This window comes from Zingiber officinale, chromosome 5A, assembly GCF_018446385.1.
Source record: "Zingiber officinale cultivar Zhangliang chromosome 5A, Zo_v1.1, whole genome shotgun sequence".
Classification (NCBI taxonomy): domain Eukaryota; kingdom Viridiplantae; phylum Streptophyta; class Magnoliopsida; order Zingiberales; family Zingiberaceae; genus Zingiber; species Zingiber officinale.
In genome coordinates, this window is record NC_055994.1 from 32,375,791 (window position 1) to 32,402,085 (window position 26,295).

Genomic DNA, 26,295 nt, shown 5'->3' on the forward strand with positions numbered 1-26,295 from the left:
TAATAATTAATCAATCAAAATAATTAAATAACCCTTAGCTAATTTAAACTTAATTTAATTAACTAACTTTAACTTAATCAATCTAATTAAAAAATTACCTTCGTAATGTAATTTTACCTATTAAATTCAACTAAAATTCTAATCTAAAATTAATACAAACATAATTCTAAGTATTACTAAATAATTTAAAATTAGAAAAATCATCTCACGGTTACTTTACTTTACTTGATAACTTAGAATTAGTGAGATATATTAGGTAAAATAAGTTAACTTCATTAAACCAACACTTTAGTTAAACATCATTTTATTAAAAATCATGTTATAAAAGAAAGTATTAAATTTAACTATATTGAATCTAAATTAAACTTAACAGACATATTTACTAAAATTTTACCCAAATTTGAATTTAGTAATCTAAGACAAAAATTAGAAATGTGTTTTTGTAGAATAAGTTTTATTAGAATGCAACAATTACTTGTGTTTTTTCAAAACTTATATTTTCAAAACTCTGTATTTTTTTTACTTATTATTTTCAAAACTTAGTATTTTTCTTAAATGGAATTAATCTAGGTCATACCTTAGACATCAGGAACCTATAGTTATAGGTAGTCAGCATCTAACATGCACATTAAGGTTCCTTGCTTGTGTATTGAGATACTTAGAATGGTGTGAGATACTTAGGTTTAAGCCTATCTTGCAGATACTTATATCAGTGCATCGATATAAATCTAGGCTAAAAATTAATATTGATCAAGTTAAGTGATTCTTCTTAATTAAAAACTAGCAAGAAACTTGTAGGGATCTAGTGCGCTAAACTCGCTTAAGCGCAGTGGAAAATTAACTAGATCATCTCCAGAAGATCCATGCGAAGGAGAAAATAATTATAAACTAAGTTTTACATGAGAGGTATGCCTTTGTTGCGTGTCCTTCGCTATCCCGACAACAATCTTTTTCTTTAGATGCGGATCTCAGCGCGTTCAAGCATCCGTACCTCTACGGTATCCACACGAACACATCCTTCGTTCGTCGCATGAACGAAGCCTTCAGAGAAGAACCATTTTCTTGTGCTAGCAAGAAGAATGGTTCGGCCAAGAGCAAATTCGCCCAAGGAGGAAGAAGAAGGAAGAAGAGAGAAGTCTAAAAGTCACACCTCTTTCATCTCATGAAAAAATAAATCCAAAAACCTATTTATATTCATCCCATTAATACCAAGGGTTTTTGTCTCTTTGTATTCCTCATAATGGGTTGGATTTATTATATTGAATTAACCATTAATCCAATAACCCAATAAGTCTAACCCATTGAGTCTAACCCATTAATCCAATGTGTCTAATTCGTATTGGATTCAATCCAATGAGTGGGTTCATTTGAGTTAATTCAATGAGTAACCCAAAAGGCCTAATCATCTCATGATTGGCTCTTAGGACTAATTACTAACAATCTCCCACTAGCACTAGTGTCAATCACCACTAAGATGACACCAACACTTTGGATTAACCCATTATTCTTAATATCCTTGGTATTTTAGTCAAACTAAAATACCCATCTCCAAATCAACATGTTCTTTGTATGTGACCCAATAGGCTCTCGTAACATTGGCAATGTATCTAAATCAACATTTGTGATACATAAACAATGAGCGACATTTAGAAATGCATCATTGCTACTCAAGTGACGAGAAAGTCAAGATCCGACCTAACCTGTCCGTGATTATTATCTTGTATGACTTGATCCCTCTATCCTTGATATCTAGATTAATCAATGAGGCATAGATTGTGTCATCTCCTTATCAATCTTTGTGTTTCTTGATCTCTAAGTAGATACACTCAAACAAATGAACTCAATATCTCATATTGGCTCATCTGAGTATAACCATACATTCTTGTGTCCTACTAATCAAGGGGTCCACAGATATTGCTTCCATCATATGGAAGGGATAAATCCCATCTACATCACTCACATCCCTCCGCATAATTTATTGCATACCCAGTGATCGACTTTATAGTCTACCCTGTTATGAGTGACATTTGAAGATACCAAAATACACAACTCCTTATGTAGGGGACTGTAATGACTTCAGGTCTAAGGACTATTCATACCAATAGTCACATGAAAATATTTATGACACTTATATAATGATCCATGAAACATCTCATGGTGGGTCAATTCAACACATATTCTCTAATATTTACCCATGTGTCAACCTGATATCTCATATCCATGACTTGTGAGATTAAGTCATCCGTTGACCTACACGCTAGTCTTAACGCATTAATATTATCCTTGTATATTAATGCTTGACTAGGAATAGTTTAGAGTAATGTTCTCTACAATATTTCACTATCAATTCAACCAATTGATATATTGTAGATTAGAACCTTCCACTCTAGGATATTATTATACTTATTCATTCGGCACTGAACTGAAGTAAATAAAGTAACCATAACCTTTGTCTTCTAATGAAATAACAAAATATGATACAATATGTCCTAAGTCAATCAACTCTTGATTGCCTCTTAGGGCTTACACTAACAATCTCCTTATGCCACTAGTGTCAATCACTGAAATATCTAATATACATTGACCTAGTGTGACCATCATGCTTCCTCGGTGCCAAAGCCTTGGTCAAAAGATCCATAATGTTAGCATCGTTTGGTTCTCTGCATATCCTCATATCTCATATATCGATGATCCCTCAAATGAGATGAAATTGTTGTAGTATCCAATACCCAAGACCACCATTTAAGTAAAATACATGCCCTAACTGTGATCTAGAATCGTCCTTGTCAATTTGGAAGCTTGCAACACCGTAACCCTTTACAACAACAACTGTAACCCTTACAGCAAGCTCTTCATCACCTCTAAAGATCAAGAAATAATCTTAAGTCATTCTCAAGTACTTAAGAGAATATTCTTAACTGTTGTCCAGTGACCTTCACCTAGATCAGACTGGTATATGCTCGTCATGTTTAACACATACGAGACATCTGGGCAAGTATAAAGCATGGCGTACATGATAGACCCTATAGCAGACACATAAGGAATCTGATCCATGTGGTTCCTTTCTTCCTTAAAAAAGGGACATTGAGTCTTCGAAAGACTCACACCATGTGACATAGCCAAGAGCCCCTTCTTGGAATTCTCCATGACAAAACATTTAAGTACCTTGTCAATATATGTACTCTAGCTTAGACCAAGCCATCTCCCGGATCTATCTCTATAGATCTTGATGCCTAAAATATAGGCTACTTCACCTAAGTCCTTCATTGAGAAACAATTCACAAACCAAGTCTTTACTGACTAAAGAGTAGGGATATCGTTTCCAATGAGAATTATGTCATCTACATACAATATAATAAAGATGACTATGCTCCCACTAACCTTCTTGTAGACACAAGGTTCATCTTCATTCTTAATGAAACCCAACGTTTTGATCGCATCATCAAATCGAAGATTCCAGCTTCTAGAATCTTGCTTTAATCTATAAATGGGTTGTTGTAAGTTACACACCTTTCCAGCATGCTTTGGATCGACAAAACCCTCAGGTTGTGTCATGTACACATCCTCGAGTAGATTTCCATTAATAAATACGATTTTGACATCCATCTGCCAGATCTCATAATCATAGTAAGCAACAATAGCAATCATGATCTGAATGGACTTGAGCATCGCAACTGTTGAAAAGGTTTCATCATAGTCTATACCATAAATATATTGGTGCGGTTAGCACTAACGGTTTAACCCAGGTTTTGATGAATGACAAATTATGTTAAGTTAGGTTTGTCGTTATCTAACACTCTGACCGAGTGTGCAAGCAAAGTCCAAACAGGTTGACGGGCTGACCGGATGTCTGGCACGAAGCCCAGCTAGGTCAACGAGCCAACCGGATAGCTGGCACGAAGTCCATGCGGGTTGACGGACTGACCGAACGCTTGGCACGAAGTCCAGCTAGGTCGACAGGCAGACCCGATAGCTAGCAAGAAGTCCAGCTAGGTCGACGGGCTGACCGGATAGCTGGCGAGAAGTCCAGACGGGTCGAAGGGCTGACCGGACGTCTGGCGGGTAAGTAAAGGTAAGTCACTAGAGGGGAGTGACTGTGAGGACGCGTTCCCGGGAAGGGAACATTAGGCGTCGATCCGGCTTAGATCCATTTCGGATATCTAAGTTGAGATCGTGACTAGATTCCGGTTTCGGAAAGACAGAATCTAAGTCATACTCTTTATGTTGAACTTATAAACTGTGCTAACATTTTGTTTTGCAGGATACACATTATATATTTATCTCGGACTAACCTTGTCTTGCAAGAGAATGACTTTCTGGAGAAAGGAGGTCTGGGTGCCCGGAGGCAAACTTTATCCAAGACGCGGCGTCGACACGTGGAGCTCGCTGGTTGGGACTGCTACGTCACACCAGGGCACCCCGAGCCTCCTATATAAGGAGGGTCAAAGGCAGAGCTCAAAACAACAACTCTGAACTGAAAACCTGCTCTCCTGTGCACTTGCAACGCTGGGAAAGATCTCCGACAAAGCTCTGTCCGTGTCTTTTTATTTTCTATTGTCGGTATTTCTTGTTCTAGCTTTTCTATACTTAAACTTTGTAATTGAATATTCGAATTGCTAGTGATTGCCCAATGAAAGTACTCAACGAGTACGGGCCTTGGAGTAGGAGTCGACACAGGCTCTGAACCAAGTAAAAAGGTTTTGTGTTAGCATTGTTTTACTTTTCCACTCACTATGTGAAAATTTGAAATAGACTTCGGATATTATCCGAAGTAATAGGTAGATAATTACCGAAGTAGACGCACGTGAAGTAAAAGAGTCAATTTTTTACTTCACCACATGTTTACCGAAGTCTATCACCGGTCCAAAACCGGTTCAAAATCAGACCGTTTTCGAAGTAAAAAAAGCTCTATTACTTCATCGAGACTTGTAAAAAGACCGAAGTAGTTGATGATCTATGACTTCGTAGGTTTCGTTGTTTGACGAAGTAAAATAAGTCTACAACTTCACAATTTTTGAATTCTGGTGCAGTAAATATTTAATTTTACTTCTGCATAATTTGGCTTAGTCGAAGTATTTATTATTATATTACTTCATAGTAGTATAGAAGTAATAGAGTATATTTTACTACAATAAAAAATTCAATGTAGCGAATTAATTTATACGAACTACTTCATAAATTTAATCAGTAGTGAAGTAAATAGTTTCTTTAACTACACCACTATTTAAATTTAGCGAAGTCTTTTTTGTTGTATTACTTCATCATTTATTTATAGTATCAAAGTAATTGACGATATTTTACTACAATACAATTTTAATTGACAACAATTTATATTATAATATTTTACTACAACACAATATTTTTTATCACCAAAATTAAACAAATATATCACAAATATGTATCAAATACAATCCAAAAGTGTATTCATAAAAGACATGTTTAACCATAACCCAAAAACTTTTGTATCCATAAATCTCTAAATACATGTCTAAAATTTATATCATAGCCTATACTTAGGCACCCGTATAGAAGTAGACGAATTCACTCCATTCACTTCTGACTTCATCATACTGAGATTGATTGTAATACTGTTTATTTTTTGATGCTGCAAACTGAAACATTAACAGAAGTTTGAGAATCAATAAAAAATGACTCAATATTTTAAAAAGAAAATATTTCATAAAGAAGAAATTCACCTTTCTCTCCAATTGTGGATCTTCATCCAAGACTATCTCTTTCATGTATCGCATCACACAATATCCACATTCAGTAAGCATACCAATTCACAAGGACCTTCCCATATCCAAAACCTACATAACCTAACAATACACAATATAGATCATGCCTATCAAAAATGGAGAACAGATTACACTATACATCATACATATCAAAACAGAGAATATTTTACCAAACATATACATGGGCAGATGTTACTGGAAATTAAGGAAATTGCACAAGTTAATCATAAAACTTAGAACCCAAACAACTTTCATTTTCAATAGCAAAGAAATCTTCAGCAAGCACGTGCATTTTTCTTATAAATAATAATGAAAATTTGGAAAACTGAGATCAGCAAAGGGACCTTTGTTACTAGCTATTTAATTATTTAAACTATTAATAAACTTCTAAAGTTGGATTCTGCAAACTTTCCTGCTTAACTCTAAAATTCCTACTTAACTCTAATAGATTATCTCCATCAACATGTCATATGAGCCCTGCTTAACTCTAAAATTCCTGAAAAAATTCTGTAAAATTATTTCTTAATAAACTACAATTATTTCATATTTTATTATATTATTATTATCACCATCGAAAATATTCAAAATACTTAATTTAATCATTCGATGCTAGTAGGACCTTACAATTCTCCCCTCCTTAAAAGAATTTTGTCCTCGAAATTTTAGCTTATCAAGTAGTTCTGGGTAGCAGTGTCAATTTTGTCTTACCACATTTGAACCATGGTAGTGTCAATTTTGTCTTACCACATTTGAACCATGGTAGTGTATTTTCATTCTTAAGGAATGTGCACTTGATTGTAGAGAACTTGGAAATATTTTATCCCATCTATACCATCTTACCATACCCACCTCAGTGAATCAATTGCAAACAACTTGAAACATTTGATTCTATATATATGTCCATTAACCAATCTATAGGATTAAGTGCAGGTTCTTACCCTCACAATGCATTTGTAGATTGCACAACCTAGCATATGTATTTTCTGACCATAATGACCCATCTTTATAATTTTATCTGCGATGTACAATTAATCCTTATACCACCAGAGAACAAGTTTTACTTCAATCCAAACCCCATGTCATGCTTCTTAACATGTAGCTCAAATAATCACTCTAAGTTGACTTGGACACTGTGCTAGAATTTCAAGGGCTCCAACAAGCTTCATTTAGGTAAATTGTGCTTGTTAGTGATATTCTCGATGGTAATTTGTTTGGGTTGAACTCTTTTCTTGTAAATCAGGTAGTAGTCTATTAGTAGGCATTCCAATCCAACTAACTATCAATTTTAGCTCTTCTTGATCTATGTATCAAGGTAATTGATAATGAGATTCTCACATCTATCATCCATATTTTCACATTGATGGCATTATTTATTTAATGTGTGTGAATAGGGGTATAGCAAAATTTTCTTTTAGGATTGCTTGTAGAAGGTTCGGTTAGAGTCGGAGAGGATGATGCACCTATATCAATTTGAATCACCAAAACACGTTAAAACCAACAACCTAATTCCCCAAGCTATTCAAATTAATCTAGTACACATTGAAGGCATCAACAAAACATGGTATCAAATCCAAATCAAAACAATCACCAATTCCTTTTAAGCTAACTCTCCTAAAGAACATAGTATCAAATCCTGGTTCAATTACACCCATCTAGTTCACCTTCAAGAATGGTTACACACACAGAAAATATAATATCAACATATGAATTCAGTTATAACAACCTAGAACTCCTCAAAGAAACGAGTTATCAACAACAATCGAATCCAAAGTTACAATAAGAGGTAAGTACACAACAAAACTCTGAACCCCTTCTTCTAATCTGCACTTAGAAGCTCGGCACCATCAAGAAAGAAAACGAGATGACCACGGTGACACTCACAAATCACTCATATTGTTTCCAAAACCTCGAACCCATCAAGAACAAGAACTCATCATATCAAAGAATGTAAATTGGCAATCCACACCTTACCAAAACAAATCATAGGAACTTACTCCAAATCAAATAATGTTGCGAGTGAAATCCGAAGGAATGCTGCAAGAAACCATGGCAATAAAGAAAAGAAAAATGAAACATCCCCATAGTATTCTTTTATCTCTGCTTTAGATTTTGTATTGCCTCTTCAGATTATCCCGGAAGTTCTATCTATTCAAAGTCAAGACAGACGATAATAACCAGATGACAACATTACATTCTACAAGTACAAGAACCTTGGCACTCCTTCCTTTGGTAAGTCTACTGTTGGCTTCAAATGGTTGTGCAGTATTAAGTAAAGTTTTTTTTCTCTACCTAACCTTGCCTATCCCACCTCGGTTGTCTTGCTTAAATACATAACTTGTTACAATTATCAACTTCAAGTCACTAGAAAAACAAGAGATGCCAGAAACTAACCTAGTTGATGAGTTGTTAGGGCTGCAGGACCAGATCTATTAGGGACAACGATCTCTAGCTCAAACTTCAACAAAGAACTTGCCTTCTTCCCGTGGCCAGGAAACCTCAAAGAAGGCGACTTATCGAAGGTCAATTCCTTCTGATAGTGCTGCAAAGATGAAGAACGCTAAGGCACAACAGAAAGTAAAGGAAAGAACGGGGTGGGTGGAGAGGGAAGAAACCTACCGTCGATAGAAAATGCGAAGGAGAATCCTTCTGTCAGGGGGAAAGGGGAAGGAGAAGCTGCCGTCAAGGGGGGATGGGAAGGAGAAGCTACCGTCGACTACCGTTGTTGGAGGGGAATGCAAAGGAAAAACCTAAGTTTTCTTTCAGCGGAACAACGTCGAAGGAGAAGGCTGCCATCGTGCTTCAGGGAGAAAACGTCTAAGGCAAAGGCTGCTGTCAGGTGAACACAAAAGAGAAGGTTGCCGTCAAGTGGTTGTAGCGCGTCGGGGAGAAAAAAGTGAGGTTGTCGGGTGGCCGTCGCGCGTCGGGGAGAAAACACGAAGGAGAAAAATGAGATGGGATTAAAGTGCTTTGATCGACAAAATTAGGTTTTAGCAAGAGTTGGGAAAAAAAAGTAAACCGGCCACAAATTTTAATCCATTCACTTATTACTTCAACACTTAGACATATAAATTTTATTTTATAATTTATTACTTCATCGAATATATATTATGAAGTAAAATATCTGATAAAATTAAAGCGAGACTCATATTTTTAAACCTACGAAGTATAAAATCAAATTTACTGTATTAAATTTATTATTGAAGTTGATTATCATATATTACTTCGTAATTACTAATTGCCGAAGTAAACAGTGACGAAGTCTATTTCACATTTTCACATAGTGACTACACTTACTCTCGACGAATTTTTGTAATCGATATTCACCCCCCCCCCCCTCTATCGAAAAATCACGATCCAACAAGTGGTATCAGAGCAGGTACCGCTCTGATTTGGTGCAACCACCAATCAGACAAGGGGGTGATCTATTTTTTAGATTTTGTTCTTGCTTTCAGATTTCAGTTTTTCATATAATTCCAAACTAGTATTATTACCTTTTTGGAAATCTCCTTTCGTCGTAATTAAATCTAAATTGGTGCAACACCAATTTAGCTATTTTTATTTAATTCTTCCCGCACTACTAATCCAAGACCAAGTCTTGGAACCACTCTATTTGTTTTTTTGTGTGCAATTAATGTTGGGTTTTTCGGGCCGCAAAAACCGCCTTTTTGCGTTGCGGAAACCCCGAACCCCAAGCCACCGGATCCGTGCGAAGTAAAATAGTTTCGTAAAATTTCGAGTACGAGTTTCTTACCTCTAGATCTACACTAGAACTACATGGTTGAGAGATTTTACCCTTGATGCGATGCCCTTCGCAATCCCTCTCGTCCAAAGGTTCGCCAGATCTCGAGATCGTCAAGTGTACGATCCTCTATGCGTATCCACACGAACAAACTATGTGGAGAAGACCAAACAAAGGTGTGCTAGCACCTTAAGTGGTTCGGCCAAGGGAGGAGAGGGAGAGAAGATAAGAGCTTGAGGAAGAAGATGGAATGAATTCACTTGAATGAAAAATCAATTTTCATCCTTAAGTGGCCGGGCACATTATGGCATGTAACTCCCATGAAATATCAAGAGTCACAACTCTTGGTAACTCCCATGAGGTGGCATTTGGTCAAGTCAAACTTGACCAAATGAAGAAGCCTTGATGATGTGGCATTCGTCAAGTCAAAGTCAAGTCAAAACTTGACTCTTCATCTTCCTACATAAGTCAAGTCAAACTTGACCACTTCTCTCCCTTGGTTGATCTAATCTAACCATTTGATTCAAGCCAATTTAATATAATGAATCTAATTCCATTTAATTAAATTGATTCAATGAGTCATAATCTAAATTAGACTTATTGAACACATGAATCAAATTGAATCCAACTCAATTAGTTCAATTAGGATTACTCTTAATCCAATTTGATTCATCACATGAATCTAATCCTCTTGGTTCATCATATGAACCTAATCTCCATCTAATTGTCCTTTGTGTGTGACCCTATAGGTTCTTATAACGTTGTCAATGCTCCTAAACCCATTTAGAAGTATAAGTAATGAGCGGTATCTAGCAACACATCATTACTACCCAAGTTACAAGAATGTTGAGATCCAACATCACCTTGTGACTACTAATTGTGACTCCTCACAATATATGACAAGCGTCCTTCTATCCTAGACATCTAGATTGATCAATGTGAGGCATAGACCGTGTCATCCTCTAATCAATCTAAATCTTGAACTCCAAGTAGACTCACTCGATCAAATGAGCTCAATATCTTATATTGACTCATTTGAGCATGACCATGCACTTAGTGGTCTCACTCTATCAAGAATATCGATGTCTCTCCCGTCATATAGGAGGGATAGATCCCATCTACATCACTCACATCCCTCCACATAATTTGTTACATACCCAGTAATCGCCTTTATAGTCCACCCAATTATGGGTGACGTTTGACGAAGCCAAAGTACGTAACTTCTTATGTAGGGATCCATAGTGACTTCAGGTCCAAGGACTAGTAGTCATACTAATAGCCACATGAGAAAGTATATGACACTCATATAACGATCCATGATACTTTCTCATGGCGGGTCATTCAGTATACATTCTCCAATGCATACCCATGTGTCAATTTGATATATCTATATCCATGACTTGTGAGATCAAGTCATCGAGTTGACCTACATGCTAGTCTTATTGTATTAACATTGTCCCTGAATGTTAATACTCGACTAGGAATGATTAAGAGTAGTGTTCCCTATATCATCTCACTATCGATTCAACCAATCGATTGATATAGGTAAGAACCTTCTACTCAAGGACGCTATTATACTTAGTTTATTTGGCACTAATACAAGTAAGCATAATAACCAAAACCAAATGCCTTTATATATAAGAATATGATACAATGAGTCCATACAACAATCATCAAATAATTGCCTCTAGGGCTCTAACTAACAATTAAAATGTCGCAGATCGAGGGCTTCAGCACATTGTGACCTCCCCTTTTCAACGGGGATGATTTCCCGTACTGGAAGAAGCGGATGGAGGTTTATCTCAAGACAGATTTCGACCAGTGGTTGAGCGTTACAAAGGCTTACAAATCACCAGTTGACAGCTCCGAGAATCTACTGGATCCTGAACAATGGACAACAGACATAAAGAAGAAGGCATCAACGGAGAACAAGGCGATCAATACATTATAATGCGGATTAACAGGAGAAGAGCTGAACCGGGTCGGACTGCATCAAAACGCTAAAGAGCTATGGGATAAACTGATCGAACTACACGAAGGAACTAGCGACGCTAAGATAGCAAAAAGGGATTTATTATTAAATAAAATATTCAATATAAAAATACAGGAAGGAGAAACAGCGAGTCAGCTGCACGCGAGGATCAAGGATATCCTCAACGGACTCCACGCGATAGGCCACCAGATGGACAGCAGAGACCTAATCAGGTATGCATTAAATGCATTTCCACGTAATAGTTTGTGGGCATCCATCGTGGATGCTTACAAAATTTCTAAGAATTTAACTAAACTTAAATTAGATGAATTGTTTTGTGAATTGGAGTTACATGAGCAGACTAACACTGGAGCCGAAGAAAGGTGTGGCTTTATATGCAGGTTCCTCCAAGAAGAAAAAGCCTGAACCCGAAGAAGACTCTGACCAGAGCTCTGAAGATGAAGAGCACCTGGTGAACCTGGTAAGGAAGATGTTTTCCAGGAGGAAGAGAAGATTCAGCAAGAAGGATCTACAAAAGATCAGTTCTCCAGCTGATTCGAGGAACGTAACATGCTTCAGATGCAACAAAAAGGGGCACTACAAGAACTAGTGTCCAAGACTGAAGATCGACAAACTGAAGCCGACCAAAAAGAAGGCCCTCAAAGCGGCGTGGGACGACTCCTCCTCGGACGAATCGGAAGTAGAAGATCAGAAGCACCAGAGCCACCTTGCGCTGATGGCCCGCGAAGCAGAGTCGGAAGACGAATCGGAAGACGGGTCCGAACCCGAATCAAGCCACGAGTCCGTACTCATTTCCAAAGGTTCCAAAGAGGTATTTCTAACCTTAAACCGAAAGTTTTTTAAAATTATTTCTTGCTTAAATAATAAGTTAGTTAAATTAGAAAATGAAAACAAATTACTCCATGAGGAAAATCAAATACTCAAGGAACAAGTTGTAAATAATAAACCAATTCAAAATTTAACACTTGAGGAGGAGAATTCATCATTAAAATTAGAAATTAATAATTTAAAAAATATGTTAGAAAAATTTACTACCAGATCAAAAAATTTAGACTTAATCCTAAATAATCAAAAAGCATGTTATAATAAAACCCGACTCGGATATAAGTCGAACTCAAATAAAACTTTTAAATCATTAATAACCCAATACAAACCAACGAATAAAGCCTGGGTTCCGAAAGCGTGTTTGACCACGCAAATAGGACCTAACCAATATTATATCCCTAAAGATAAAATATATTACGTAAAGTCAAATAAACTAAATAAAAAACCAGAATACAAACCTAAACAAAAAAATTTAAAATCTAAATATATTAGAACTCACCAAAATTTAAACTATCACCAAGTAAAGTATAACTATAAAAGAAATAGACATAAACCTAGAACTAAAAATTAAATTAACGGCCATTAATTCAGGGGGAGACTCCAGAATAGCTGGCACCTCCAAAACTAACCTACCCGGCAGGGTAACCCTAACCAACCTACCCGACAGGGTAATTAGGACTAGGTAAAAAGGGTTCAAGTTTAACTTGAAAAATGATACTGGTGAAGTTTTGGATGATATTATGTTAGGGAAACTTAGTCTATACATGTCTAGGAAGATATGACTTCGACCTGGTGTATTTGGCTAAGTGGAACTGACCGAAGCTACCCTTTATGGATCCTAACCAGTTAGACCAAGGTTTTGTACTAAGTCCAGTAGATAGAACTATTTGGAAAACCTTGAAGGCATGGTTACTCTAATGATGTCCAAGTGACTCACCATAGCCCAGAAGTTTATCCAAAAACGCCTATTTGTTGAACCCAAAGCTAAACCTGAATCTAACACAAGTTAAAAATAAACCCTAAAATTGAACCTAATTCATCTCACAAAATTATAGGATTCCCTGATTGAAAACATAAATCGGGTGAGATGACTAAGGACCTAAATGAAATTAATTAAATTAATTGAATTAAAATAAATTAAACTAAATTTAAATTAAATTAAATTAATTAATTAAATTAAATTAAACTAAATTAAATTAATTAATTAAATTAAACTAAATTTAATTAATTAATTAAATTAAAATTAAATTAAATTTAATTAATTAAATCAATTAAGTTAACATATTAAATTAAAGTATTTTTTTAAAATTAAACTTAAATTTTTTTAACTTAAAAATTTATTTAAAAATTAATCTTAAATTTTTTTAACTTAAAAATTTATTTTAAAATTAAACTTAATTGTTTTGTAACTTAAAAATTTATTTTAAAAATTAAACTTAATTTTTTTCTCTTCTTAAAAATTTATTTTAAAAATTAAACTTAAATTTTTTTTTAACTTAAAATTTTATTTTTTTAACTTAAAAATTTATTTTTTTAACTTAAAAATTTATTTTAAAAATTAAACTTAATTTTTTTAACTTAAAAATGTATTTTTTTAACTTAAAAAACTTATTTTAAAAATTAAAGTTAAATCTTTTTAACTTAAAATTTTTATTTTTTTAACTTAAAAATTTATTTTAAACTTAAATCCTTTTAAAAAATTTATTTCTTTAAAAATTTATTTTATTTAACTTAAAAAATTTATTTTAAACTTAATTTTTTTACTTAAAAATTTATTTAAAAAATTAAACATAAATTTTTTAACTTAAAAATTATTTTAAAATTAAACCTAATTTTTTTTTAAAATTAAACTTAACTTAAAAATTCACTCTAATAAGTCTTATTCAACTTACGTTGATCAAATCTAAAGAATGACTATAAGTCCAAAATTTAGACTAACCCCAATTCCTACCTATTGTAGGAAACTAAGTGGATTTTGGACAGTGGTTACTCCAAACATATGACTGGAGATCATACCAAATTCACTCAACTTACTTACAAAAGCCTAAGAACAATTGCCTTTGGAAACAACAACAAACTCAAGGTAATTGGTATAGGTAATATCGAACTACAAATTGACTTTATTATTACAAATGTTTTACTTGTTGAAAATTTCAAGTATAATCTTTTAAGTATCAGTCAATTGTGCGATATTAGGCATAAGGTTAGGTTTTTATCTACATAATGCTTAATCAAATACCTAGACAACCCTCACATAAGCCTAAAAGGATTTAGAAAATACAATATCTATGCAATCAACTTAACCACTTCTTCAACTAAGTTTACTTAACACAAAAAGAAGAAACATGGTTATGGCATAAAAGAAAGTCACACACGAATTTTAGAAATATAAGCAGATTAATGGATTAGTTAGAGGTCTATCAAAATAACCTAACTTAGATTCAACCATATGTAATGCCTGTCAGCAAGGTAAACAGACAAAATCTACCCACAAACCAACTAATCAATCACAAACCAACTCAATATTAGAACTATTACACTTAGACCTATTTCACTCCCATGGAGTCAAATCAATAAATGGAAGTCTATACTGTTTAGTAATAATAGATGACTATTCTAGGTTCACTTGGGTAAAATTCTTAAAAGCTAAAGATGAAACCTTTGAAATATTTACAAATTTCTGTAAACAAATTGAAAATGAAAAAGATATCAAGATTAAAAGAATTAGAAGCGACAATGGGGGAGAATTTAAAAACCATAATTTTAGTAAACTTTGTCTTGAAAATGGATATCATCACGAATTTTCGTGTCCGAAAACCCCCCAACAAAATGGAATTGTAGAAAGAAAAAATAGAACCCTACTTGAAGATTCCAAAACTATGCTAAATGAATATAATCTACATAAATATTTTTGGGCAGAAGTTGTTAGCACAGCCTGCTATGTGCAAAATAGAACAACACTAAATAAAACACACAATAAAACCCCTTATGAAAATTTGCTACAACAAACAACCCAATATAAATTATTTTAGAGTATTTGGATGCCCAGTCTTCATCCTAAACACAAGAGAACATTTAGGAAAATTCACTTCAAAAGTAGAAAATGGAATTTTTGTAGGTTACTCCCTAAATAGTAGGGGCTACAGAGTTTATAATAAGGTTAATTTAAGGATTAAAGAGACTACCAATGTGAAATTTGAAGAATCCAATGAAAATCGAGAACAAACTCAACTACAACCAATTGAATTTATTCAAGAAAATAATTCTGAAGGAACCAACCAACCCCTAAATCATGAAGAAGAAGATCAACCTCAAGAGAATCAACATCTTAGAACTATAAGAGTCAACCCTAATCATCCAACTGATCAAATAATTGGTGACCCGGACCTAAGGGTTCAAACTAGGTCATCCTTTAGAAATCTAAGCCAAATATCATTAATCTCAAAAATTGAACCCAAAACCTTAGCTGAATCCCTACTTGACCCAGACTGGGTCATACCTATGCGAGAAGAACTAGCCCAATTTGAGTGTAATGAAGTTTGGAACTTAGTACCACCACCTAAAAACAAGAAAGTAATAGAAACAAAATGTGTATTTAGAAACAAACTAAGTGAAACTGGGGAAATTACTAGAAATAAAGCCAGACTAGTTGCTAAAGGGTTTAGTCAAGTAGAAGGATTTGACTATAATGAGACTTATGCCCCGGTAGCCAGATTAGAGTCCATTAGAATGTTACTTAGCTATGCAACCCACAAATGGTTTAGATTATATCAGATGGACGTTAAATCTGCGTTCCTAAATGGACTAATAAAAGAAGAAGTCTACGTCGGACAACCACCTGGGTTTGAAAATCTAGAACACCCTGACTATGTCTACAAATTTAAAAAGGCTTTATATGGACTTAAACAGGCACCTAGGGCATGGTATGTGATCCTGTCTGAGAAGCTAACCGTGAAGGAGATCCGGAAGAAGGAAACCCACCGTACTAATGAAGAATAATGCCGATAGAGCCTCGACCCGAGAAACCCAAAGCGGATCGGAAGAAAACCAGAGTCACCGAAGGAAATCTGATAAGTGGGAAGAAATCCCCGTCCAGATAGTAGAAAGTCGAATTCCTCAGCTCCCGAGGCTCCCTGCGCACAAGAGACCAACCAACACTATCGTCAGTGACCTAAGACCGGGGTGGGAATCCCTGGCTAGGCCCTCCGATGCTCAAGTTAGTGATCTCTCTTGATGTGAAGGAAGAAGATCAACAGTAGCTAGGAAATTAGGGTTGTGAAAGTACACGATGATGTGAACTTACCAGCCAACGGAGAGGATTCCCCCTTTTATACCACTTCATATGACCTCCGTAACCATGAAGTGGACCCCGGTTTGTTAGAGTTCGTTATGAGATGATGTCAGCTGCACACTTGCTGAAGATAATTTTTAAGGAATCTTTTTTGTACCCCAGATGTACCTTCTTTGTCATTTAGCGCATGCAAGACAAGCTGAAAGCATATTTCCCGCCAAAATATATATTCTCTATCATGAAATATTCTATTCGATATACTCATGTATGATTCTTCTTCATGTGACTTCTATTTGTATCCCTGTTGTGTCAAAAAATAATATTTTATTCAATATGTTTCTAAGGTATTTATTGAAGGAACTATGTGTGTTCTTTGCTCTGGAGTATGTATCGGTCGTTATTGGCTTACCTTCATACGACAAGCATGTATCGACCGATATTGGCCTACCTTCGTTCGGCAGGCATGTATCGACCGATATTGGCTTACCTTCGTTCGGCAGGCGTGTATCGACCGATATTGGCCTACCTTCGTTCGACAGGCATGTATCGACCAATATTAGCCTACCTTCGTTCGGCAGGCATGTATCGACCGATATTGGTCTACCTTTGCTTTGGAGTATGTATCGGTCGTTATTGGCTTACCTTCATACGACAAGCATGTATCGACCAATATTGGCCTACCTTCGTTCGGCAGGCATGTATCGACCGATATTGGCCTACCTTCGTTCGGCAGGCATGTATCGACCGATATTGGTCTATCTTTGCTTTGGAGTATGTAGCGGTCGTTATTGGCTTACCTTCATACGACAAGCATGTATCGACCGATATTGGCCTACCTTCGTTCGGCAGGCATGTATCGACCGATATTGGTCTATCTTTGCTTTGGAGTATGTAGCGGTCGTTATTGGCTTACCTTCATACGGCAAGCATGTATCGACCGATATTGGCCTACCTTCGTTCGGCAGGCATGTATCGACCGATATTGGCCTACCTTCGTTCGGCAGGCATGTATCGACCGATATTGGCCTACCTTTGTTTGGCAGGCATGTATCGACCGATATTGGTCTATCTTTGCTTTGGAGTATGTAGCGGTCGTTATTGGCCTACCTCCTTTGACTCTTTCTTCTTTTTCTTTCCTCATCTGAAGACCCTTAAAACCTAACTCATATCACTAGCCTTCCCCTTAAGTCTAGTCGAAGGAGGTGTAGACGACTGACTAGACATAAGTATGGTCTTGTCTTTTCCTACCCGTGACTCTGCTCCAGATTTTGAAATGACCTCATAGATTTTGTGTGCCACTGTCTTAATAAATTAAGTATAGCAATCCTGTGAGCCTTTTTCTCCTTTAAATAGGGCTACAAGCCTACAACCTTCTCTTCACCCACAACCCTTCTCAGTTCTTTTTCTTCCTTGCCACTTTTTGTTCCTTGCCACTTTTTGTTGCTAAGGCCATGGTCGTGGATCCTCCTCTTTGGAGGCAACTTTTGTTGGACCAGGTGAGATCTATATATGAGTTTATTGGGATTTTTGCTCCGGTTACTCCAGGGGTACAAGGGATCGTCTTAAGAGAGGAGGCTTCACAGTTCAAATCTTCTATCTAAAGATGCAGGTGCTCTGAAGGACCCAAGAAACTTCAGAGAAATTTTTACTACTTATAGGGGGGCAGCCAAATGACCCACGGGTGTTGTGTGAAGGGCACAGCACATGGTACCCTTGGGCTAAGATTGGTTGCTCCACTCGCTGAGCTCATACGGCTTGAGAGGGGAAGTGGTTTCTACACTTATTTTTCCTTGATGGAATGAATCCATGTTTCCCCTTCTCATCGCCCTTGTGCTTTTGTCTTTTGTTGCTTTCTTCGGCCAGGGCAAAATATTGCCTCTTGTGCGCCTTGACAAGTTCGGACGAAGTGGGCTATTTCCATCTCCGCTCCATGGTAAGTTTGAATACAGTGGTGATTGAAATTTTCTAAGTGCTCTAAGAGTGTATGTTTGTAATATTTGTTTTCTATTTGAGGTTTGTTGTTCCTAAGGAAATGTGACGCTATGTATTTGATCAGATTCTAAGTGTAAAAACAAATTTTTGTATCTAATCAAAGGCTTTTATTGAATCCCTCTATCATTTACAATGTGGTGTTGTGCTCATCATTTCTTCATGTATCCTATATATCATTTATCATAGCTAAGGTTATCTTAACTATTAGTATAGTTTGATATTATAACCACAATATTTATCTAACATAACCACAATTGCCCTCGTTAATAAAAATATTTTCAATATATACTAAGTCATGTTCTGCACGGACAGATTAACATTTGTCACTCTTCTAAACTTTTTACTCTTAAAATATTCTTGTCTCTAGCCTGGGTATGGTCAAAAAGTCTAGTCCTTTTTATTTTATTATGCCCAGTCGATCACGTCTTCTTTCGAGGTTTCTAAACTGGTGATTGGCTCTCCTTTGGGTGAGAGAATGTTCGAGGCACTACCAACCCCATCGCGATCCGATTCGTCACGTCTGATATAAATGCCCCTCTTTTTTTATGATGACCTGACACATGCCTTTTCTGATCACCACGTCACATAGGCCTTTTGCCTTTCTATTGCGATCCTCAGCGTCTGCTGAGCTACCAACGTCCTAATCTGACGACCGTCTTGCGTTTTTCAAACCCTAAACCTTTCGTCTCCTCTTTAAACCTCGTCCTTCCTTTTTCCTTCTCTAGAGATCTTTTCCTGTTGCTGTCTTCAACCAGTCCTCGTGCCCGCCGTTTCACGACGATCCCCTTTCTTGTCTTCAGTAAGTAATCCATTATTGCTCTAGCCCATACCTTTGTCCATGGCTGAAGAAGCAATTGCTCCTTGGTATTTCCATATGTCTTCTATCTTTGATAAGAATGCTAGATTATCCATCCGTCGCCAATATGAAATTCCTAAGGAATATAAAATCATACTCCCAACACCGAATGATCGACCTCATCATCCCCCTGATAACTGCGTGACTTTTTTCAGGGACCAGTTGATAGGGGGCTTAAGGTTCCCCATTCCTCCTTTCTTAATTGAAATAAGTCGATATTTTGATATTCCTTTGCAACAATTTGCTCCTAATGCATTTCGTTATCTATGCGGTACTTATATGTTATTTCGTCTACGAGATATTCCTCCTACTCCTCAAAATTTCTTCATGTTTTCCTACCCCAATCTCTCAGAACCTGGTGTCTTCTTATTCCAGTCGAGAACTAAAATGGTCCTTTTTGGAGACATGCCATCGTCTCTCAAAGCCTGGAAATCTCGTTTTTTCTTTTTAAAGTTTCCGGGACCTATTCCTTGGTCTCATGCTTGGAAATATTTCTTGCCTCCCTTACCCGATGTTAGAGAGTTTCATCTCCTTCCTACTTTTCCTATTTATTGTGAGAAGTTATTAGGTCACCGGCTTTCGATCCCGAAATGGTTGAAGGTCGAGCTTCTATACCTATTTGGTTTAAGCCCCGTCAAACCCGATACTCACATTTCCTTAGGTAACGTCTTATTCTTTTCTTTTTGCTTATAACTGCCTAAATTATTTCTCTGTTCTATACAGTGGAGAGTTTTTATGATGCTTTGATTGACGAAGAAATACGCATGGAAGAAGAATTGCTTCGCGCCAAGGAGGCCGAATTTCTGGCCGCTATCGCCCCTCCACCGTCAATTGAAGAGCCGACTCCCTTAGCCAAAATACCCAGCTCTTCTGGGCTTCATGAGACTCCAGGAGGTTCTTCTAGGGATCCTGCTGCGCAGATCCTCCCTGATCCTGCTCCCGCTATTACGTCTCCCGCAGCTGTTACTGTCTCCCCATCTGCCTCTATTTCTCTTGTTGAGCTTACATCCCCTGGTAGCTCTGATAAACCCCTAACTGAGATTTCTACGGGCAAGCATCCGGGACGCAAGCTGACCAGGGCTCCTCCTCCAAAAAGGAGTCTCATTCTTACTACTGATGAGCTTGCTTCAGAAGATTTTGTGTCAACTGACCTTCTTTCCGATGAGCCCACATTAGCAGAACTTTATCCTTCCTTGAATTTTCCTACCTCTCCTTTTCCTAAAACTAGTACTTCTGGTGACGTTTCTTTTACTTTTCCTTTGTCTATTCCGACTTCAGGATCTCTACCCTCTTCGCCTTCTTCTTACTTGGTTTTTGCTCCACCATATATCCCTACTTCTTCCTTCTCAACTGGCTCTTCTACCATTCCTGTTCTCCCCATATTACTGGGGGGTTCTTTCGCTAGTTCCTGGGATGAGGTGCGTCCCCTCTATGAGGGGCTTTCCATTCCTGAAGCGATTGACCGCTTTTCTAATAAAGAGAATAAGGTATGTTTACATACTCCTGCTTTCTGTTTATGAAGTATCGTCTTACGGTTTTGAATATGCTCTCAGTGGTGGCTAGAGAACATGGGTTTCTCCCGACTATTGCACAATCTGTACACTGAGAACGAAAAGTTGAAGTCGGAGAACAAAGGGTTGCGACAACAAGTTACCGAACTGTCTTTTGCCGAGTTTTCTACTGCCGCCAAGAAGCAATTTGAAACTCAAATTGAGAGTCTTGAAGCCCAATTCAAATTGGTTACGGACCTTAATCAAGAGCTGACCTCCAAACTTGGCGAACTAAAAGAGAATTATGAAGCAGAATTGAGCGAAAAGTTGAAGGCCTTGCAACTAAAAGAAAATAAGGTGGCATCTCTAACCAATTCCCTTGATTTAACAAAAACCGAAGTCGCTGCTAGGGAGAATGAACTGAAAACCTCTCAGATGGCGTTAGTGGTTTATAAGGAGCACGAAGATGTTCGTTACAAAGAACGAGCCACCGCCATGATCGAGTCTACTGAGTTCAACCGGCCGATTGTGAGATCCATCTTGTCTGCTTTTACGGCAGGGGCCAAAGGAGCAATTCGACAATTGGAAGAGGAGGGCTACTTAGCGCGCGTTCCTCCTCTCAATTTCCTGAACCGTCGCAGACTCATTGAAGAAAGACCTCCTGATTTGTACCCAAAACTAACTCTAACTTAATTTTTGGTTATTGTAGAGAAGGGGGATCGAGACTTTGCCATGATCCTCCAGCAAACTTATGTGTTTCTGAAGGGTATCTCTGGATTGTTAATCTTACTTTATCTTTGGATAATTTGTCGGTTTCCTGTAAATGTATCAAATGTTACTTGGCTTCTCAATGCTCAATCTTCCCTATGACTCACTCTTCAGTAACCCGGTCGATATATAAGTACCGTCCGATATTTCGATGGGACTTCCGATATCGGTCGATTTATCTTAATCGACCGATTCTCCCCATTCTTCATTGACCCGGTCGATATATGTATAAGCATTGGTAGGTATCGTCTGATATTTCGAAGATACTCCCAATTATCGGTCGATTTATTAGGATGGTTAAATTTAACCAGGTTGCTACCATTAATCAATATTTGAGGCTTGACCCGTGCTTTGAACCTATATTTATAGTACTAGTTTTTGCTTTGTCCTCATCAAGTCTCTTCAAGAATTATTTCTAGGGAAATTTTACGTCTTTTCCGAGGTAGTTTATTTAACTTTATCTTTTTCCCTTGATTTTATTCTATGATATTATTACCTTTTATGACGATTGACATTCTGAGCACCTTTTATTTTCCTTTTCCCTTTCGTCTCTTCTGTTTAGAGATTTTAGCACAGAACTAGAAAAGGGACAAGGGTTTACGGAGTCCGTCCATCTTTTCGCTTCTCAATTCCTTTTCTCCTAACCCCTTCTCTTCATGGCGGTTTCTTCTCCGGCATGGTTCCTCTCGTGTTCTTCCGACCTCATAGATACAGAAGAAGTGGACTTACAGGCAACCTATGGTTTTCCCTCTTACATTGTCCGTCCTGCTCCTAATGAAGGTCCTCACCTTCCTCCCCTAGGATGTATCTCCATCTTCAGGGACCAAGTCTTGCAGGGTTTCAGATTTCCCCTTCACTCTTTCTTTTGTGAGGTTAGCCGGTATTTTGCTATTCCGCTCAACCAGTTCGTCCCTCAATCCTTTTCCATTCTAGTGGGCTTCATTGGAGTATCCAAAATATTAGATTTCCCCCTGTCTCCTCGTCTTTTCCATCACTTCTTCATCCCTCGTCGGGTAGATGTTGGAGTTTTTAAGTTTCAGTCTCGTCCCAAGGCCATTCTGTTTAATCGCATTCCCCCACAAGGTGAATGGTATAAAATTTTTTTTTATATGCATCTTCCCTCTCCTCCTCCATTTCCTATTCAATGGATACATGATCTGCCCCTGCTTCCTGACACTCAAGGTCTCCTCAATGATCCTTCTGTTGCCTCTGCTTTACCTAAACTGCGGGGAGCGAAATTCAGTTTTCCACATCTAATTGAAGAGGGCTTAATGTTTCCCTTCGGGATAGGCAACATTAACACTCCTTTGGATAGTTCCTTTGGTGAGTATAATTATTTTACTTCGCCTTTGCTGATTAGTATATCTCTATAATAATGATGTTTATCCTCTGTTTTTCAGCCGATGCTATTCTTCCGGCTTTTATGTACAGGAATTCTGCTATGACCAAGTCCTTTATCAATAATCTTGGAGAACAATGGTTGTTGGCCCGCCGATCTGATCCTAATCCCTCTACCTTGGGCTTGCTCTCCGAAGAAGAACGACAAGCAGAGGGTGTCGCACTCATGGAAGAGGAAGATGAAGAGCCTTTTGTTACTTTAGTTAAAAAGCCAAATCTTACCAAGGATTCTCCCTTTGGTGATTTCTTTGGTACTTTTGTGCAAACTCCTCTTGTTCCGGCGCCTATTTCTTTTGAGAGAGGTAAGGCACCGATGACTCCCACCAATATCATCTCCAATCCTGCTCTTCGAATGATGAGGCCCGGTCTGCTTATCTCTTCTTCTTCTATTGTTTCAGCTTCTCCTGCTTCTGCCTCTGAGATGGCCGCTATCTCTCCTGTACCTTCTACATCCTTGGCATTGGCCTTGCCTCCCTTGGCTTATAGACCTCGAGCAAAACGAACACCTTGCCGGAGATCTTCTCCCATTGTCAGCCCTTCAGCCGTTAGTGTTTCCACAATTGCAACAACCCCTCCTACGCTATTACCTTCTATTCCATCTAGTTCCTACTCTGCTCCTCCTGCTTCTACTATCCCTTTTCCTTCCATTGCCTCCTCTTCTTCTCCATCTCCGGCTTCCTCTAATCCCCCTCCTTTATTCAGAGTGGCTGCGGGCTTACCTTCTCAATTGGGACAGCCTTCTAGTCCTCCTGGCTATGGCACTTTGCAACTGCAAGGTTTATTGGCTGAATCTTGGTCGCAAGGTTATGAACAATTACGAGGCCTTAGTCTCCCACATCGAGCGGATCGCCATAGTCGTCAGGCGGTGACTGTAAGTATTCCTAGTTATGTGTTTATTAGCTTTATAACTTTATCTTTAACCTACATTATCCTTTTATTTAGTTTCTAGCCACAAGTCTACATATCGATCAGCTACTCACAGCTAAAGATCATGAGAACACTAAGTTGAAAGCTCAACTAGAGACATTGAAGGCTGCCTCGCCCTCTTCTAGTAGTGATAGGGCTCAGTTGCAAGAGCAGGTGGCCTTGCAAAATCAACAATTGGGAACCCTGATGCAAGAATTGGAGGAATGTCAACAACTGTTGAAAGACAAAGAGCTTGCTAGGAAGACGTTAGAATTACAGGTGGAGAGGTTACACTCTGGTCTTCGACTAGAGATTTCCTTGAAAGAGAAAGCTCTTTTAGATGCTTCTCAAAAAAGCCTTATTTTAGAGAAATTAGAGAAACTCCATAATGACTGTCTTTATGACCAAGCTCAGGACTTAGCCTCTCATGATTTCACTCTCCTACAGGAACAAGAGCAACGGAAAGCTCAAGAGATTGAATTGTCATCGCTTCAAAAGGAATTGGAGCAGCTTAGATCAGAGAAGAATGCTCTGACAGCTCAGAACGCCAAGCTACAAGCTGATTTTCAAAGTTATAAGGAGCAGGAAAAAAGTCGGTGGGAAGAATGGCGGCAAGCTTACTTAAAGTCACCAGCATTTACCCGGGAATTTGTTCGCAGGATAGTGGGTGTGCTAAATCATTCCGTATCGGGGGTTCTTCAACAGCTAAAAGAGGGTGGATATCTACCCAGAGAACCTCCCCTCTCTTTGATAAATCGCCGCAGGCTTAATGAAGAACTACCCTCAGATTGGAAAGGTCCTTTCCCGAATGTTTAAAGAATGTATTCATAAAAACTTGTAAAGTAAGATTTGACAATGAGAAAAAAGGTGCAGTTGGTACTGAGTAACTAAGTATTTGCAAGGTATAAGGAAATTTTAACACTTACTTGCTTCTTCTTCATGCTAGTTTGAGAATACCCCTTTTGGAATGCTATTGCTTGCTGAATATAAACTTTATTAAAAAATTCCTTGTTTATCCTTCAAAGCGGAGCCTTATCTTGATGGATTCTTTTTTTAAGTAACCTCCCGCATGCTTTGTATCTCCCGAGGATGAATAATCTCGGTTGAGACTGGATATGAAATTGTATAAAACTATTGGCCTTTGAGCTGAATATAATATCCCGGATGACTTTGGAGTAAACACTTTCACTTGCACATATCTGGGCTCCTCTATGGAATCCCCTCTCGAAATTAGGCTTCGAAGCCGGGAGATTCTCTGATTATTTATATCTTGCACGGGTTTAGAATCTTTGATCTCTTTTGTGAAGACTCATCTGATGTATTTCATATAATTTCCCGATGGTTCTGCTTCATATTGGTTTATAGTCTCCGGTTTCTCCTATGAAGGCTCGTCCGGGTTGCTTCATAGGATTTTGCCGATCGACTTTGGTTTATAGTCTCCGAGTCTACCTATGAAGTCCCGTACGGGTTATTTCATAGGATTTCCCCGATCGACTTTGATCTTTCTTGGTTTATAGTCTCCGGTTTTTCCTATGAAGGTCCGCCGGGTTACTTCATAGAATCTTCCCGATCGACTTTGGTCTGTCTTGGTTTATAGTCTCCGGTTTTTCCTATGAAGGCCCGCCGGGTTACTTCATAGAATCTTCCCGATCGACTTTGGTTTATAGTCTCCGAGTCTTCCTATGAAGGCCCGACCGGGTTACTTCATAGGATTTTCTCGATCGACTTTGATCTGTCTTGGTTTATAGTCTCCGGTTTTTCCTATGAAGGCTCGCCGGGTTACTTCATAGAATCTTCCCGATCGACTTTGATCTGTCTTGGTTTATAGTCTCCGGTTTTTCCTATGAAGGCCCGCCGGGTTACTTCATAGAATCTTCCCAATCGACTTTGGTTTATAGTCTCCGAGTCTTCCTATGAAGGCCCGACCGGGTTACTTCATAGGATTTTCTCGATCGACTTTGATCTGTCTTGGTTTATAGTCTCCGGTTTTTCCTATGAAGGCCCGCCGGGTTACTTCATAGAATCTTCCCGATCGACTTTGATCTGTCTTGGTTTATAGTCTCCGGTTTTTCCTATGAAGGTCCGCCGGGTTACTTCATAGAATCTTCCCGATCGACTTTGGTTTATAGTCTCCGAGTCTTCCTATGAAGGCCCGACCGGGTTATTTCATAGGATTTTCTCGATCGACTTTGATCTGTCTTGGTTTATAGTCTCCGGTTTTTCCTATGAAGGCCCGCCGGATTACTTCATAGGATCTTCCCGATCGACTTTGGTTTATAGTCTCTGAGTCTTCCTATGA

General features: G+C 37.8%; 1 protein-coding gene across 1 annotated transcript; it reads left to right on the forward strand.

The window, feature by feature from the left end:
• Nucleotides 1–20,198: 20,198 nt before the first annotated feature.
• Nucleotides 20,199–24,812, forward strand: LOC121979511 (max-binding protein MNT-like). Its single transcript, XM_042531503.1, has 5 exons — nucleotides 20,199–20,575; nucleotides 20,840–20,921; nucleotides 20,988–21,173; nucleotides 24,444–24,659; nucleotides 24,702–24,812. The coding sequence occupies exons 1-5, from the start codon at nucleotides 20,199–20,201 to the stop codon at nucleotides 24,810–24,812; spliced, it is 972 nt and encodes a 323-aa protein (XP_042387437.1).
• The last annotated feature ends 1,483 nt before the right edge of the window (nucleotides 24,813–26,295 follow it).